General features: G+C 26.1%; 1 protein-coding gene across 1 annotated transcript; it reads left to right on the forward strand.

Annotated features, from left to right (window-relative positions):
* The first annotated feature begins 368 nt into the window (after positions 1-368).
* skl (sickle) lies at positions 369-981 on the forward strand. The gene has a single exon (XM_065506237.1). The coding sequence runs from the start codon at positions 378-380 to the stop codon at positions 750-752; it is 375 nt and encodes a 124-aa protein (XP_065362309.1). The 5' UTR covers positions 369-377; the 3' UTR covers positions 753-981.
* The last annotated feature ends 837 nt before the right edge of the window (positions 982-1,818 follow it).

Below are 1,818 nucleotides of genomic sequence, written 5' to 3' on the forward strand. Positions count from 1 at the left end.
TTTTCATGCAAGTTTCAAGAGCTGAGAGACAAAAGTCATAACAAAAAGAGAGCAATGTTCAAAGGATGAGTTTAGGGGGTGAATTTTTTGGTGGTTTTACAACCACAATTGTTTCAATTACAATTTTCATCCTCTAAAGGTATCAGAAGTTCGACACAAAATTGTATAAATACAATTGTAAGGCAAATAATCGAGTCAGTTTTACGTTACAAGTGGTAAAAGAAAGACGTATAAATTTCGAACAGTAAACGTGCGTAAAATAAAGTTAAATAATTTCAAATAATCCAAATTTTATACGAAAGTATTTACGTAAAATTATAAAAGGAAAACCAGAAATATTTTTGATTGGATTTTGCAACAGATTTTTAATAAACAAAATGGCCATACCTTTCTATGAAAATGAGGAGCAATTGCAAACACAGCAGCATCATGTATCGCAAGAAATAGATCAAGTTGATGGACCCCTAATAACTAATCAGAATATAACACAAAATCAAAGCTTCCATAGCTCTTATAACAATGAGCCTCAGGCGGAAAATCATCACTTTAATCATGATCCTATAACCGAAGAAGATTTAATGGCTTGGAAAATTTTAGCCTTGGCCATGTGTAAAGCCTTAAAGGATCATTACCAACAAAATATGTCTACTCAGAGTCCAGCAACAACCTCAACACCCGCCGCCAATACAGAATCTTCTACAGCTGTCATACAAATTCTACCCAATGGTCAAGTGAAACCTCAATGGCAGTAAACAAAACGAAAATGGAAATGATTTTATAAACTAAAGCAAAATTGTGATGTGATGTTTTTGTGGAAATATTTAATATTGTATAATTTTTATTTTTTTGGAAAGCCTGCCTTCCTAAACGAAAACACCGTCGGCATAATAATTAAGGATTTAAATTAAATCCTATAGTATTAAACTAAATAAAGCACAATTGTGATAGTCAATTTTTAAACTAAACTAAAATAATTTATGATTACTACATAGTAACTTAAAACTTTATATTATAAGTAAGAAAAAAAAGTAATCTTTAAAAATGTTTATAATATTTCCCTGAAGAAATGCATTTGAAACATTTTTAATTATTAAACCACTATTTTTACTAAACATTTTTTCTCTCAGTGTCTATTTTATACTCAAATACAAATTACCGCTTATTTTTTATATATAAAACTCATAAACAAAATTAGTATTTTGTGTTTTACTAACTTAAATTTAAATTAATTTAATTTGCTATTTCAGTTTAAAACAATTTACTCTAAACATCTAAATGTCTGTAATTTTATTTTATAACAAATGTAGAATTTTTGATACCATTTTATATACAAACTAAACTAAACTAGTATTTGTAGTTTTAAGTAATTTTATTTAGTTTCAAAATTTTTTGAAATAAGTTTTTAATATTTATTATTATTAGTATTATTTTTATAATGAGCATAACAAAGTACAAGTATTAAACATATTTATATATAAATGAAAAAAATAAACAATTTTGTAAATCTATTATTTAAGTAAATAATTCAAATAAAAGAAATAATATTATTTAAAAGAAATATGTATAATGTTTTACTTTCCATCATTTGTTTGCTAATGTGAAAAGCCGTCGGCAAGTTGAAAATTCAATATTTTAATGAATGTTAGACATCAAATTTTCTGCACATTTAACCCTCTAAAGGGAAAAATATGTTTTTAGAAGTTGTTTACTGTTTTGTTTGACAATATCTCTGAGAGCTTTAGAGAAATCGCAGTGAACGTTTTAAATTGTCAATAGAATATAGCAAAATAACATAATAGTTTGGCATATTGATTAGCA

Source organism: Calliphora vicina, chromosome 3, assembly GCF_958450345.1.
Source record: "Calliphora vicina chromosome 3, idCalVici1.1, whole genome shotgun sequence".
NCBI lineage: Eukaryota > Metazoa > Arthropoda > Insecta > Diptera > Calliphoridae > Calliphora > Calliphora vicina.

Excerpts from the sequence above, each read along its gene's own strand:
- skl (XM_065506237.1), top strand. The coding sequence starts at position 378 with ATGGCCATACCTTTCTATGAAAATGAGGAGCAATTGCAAACACAGCAG.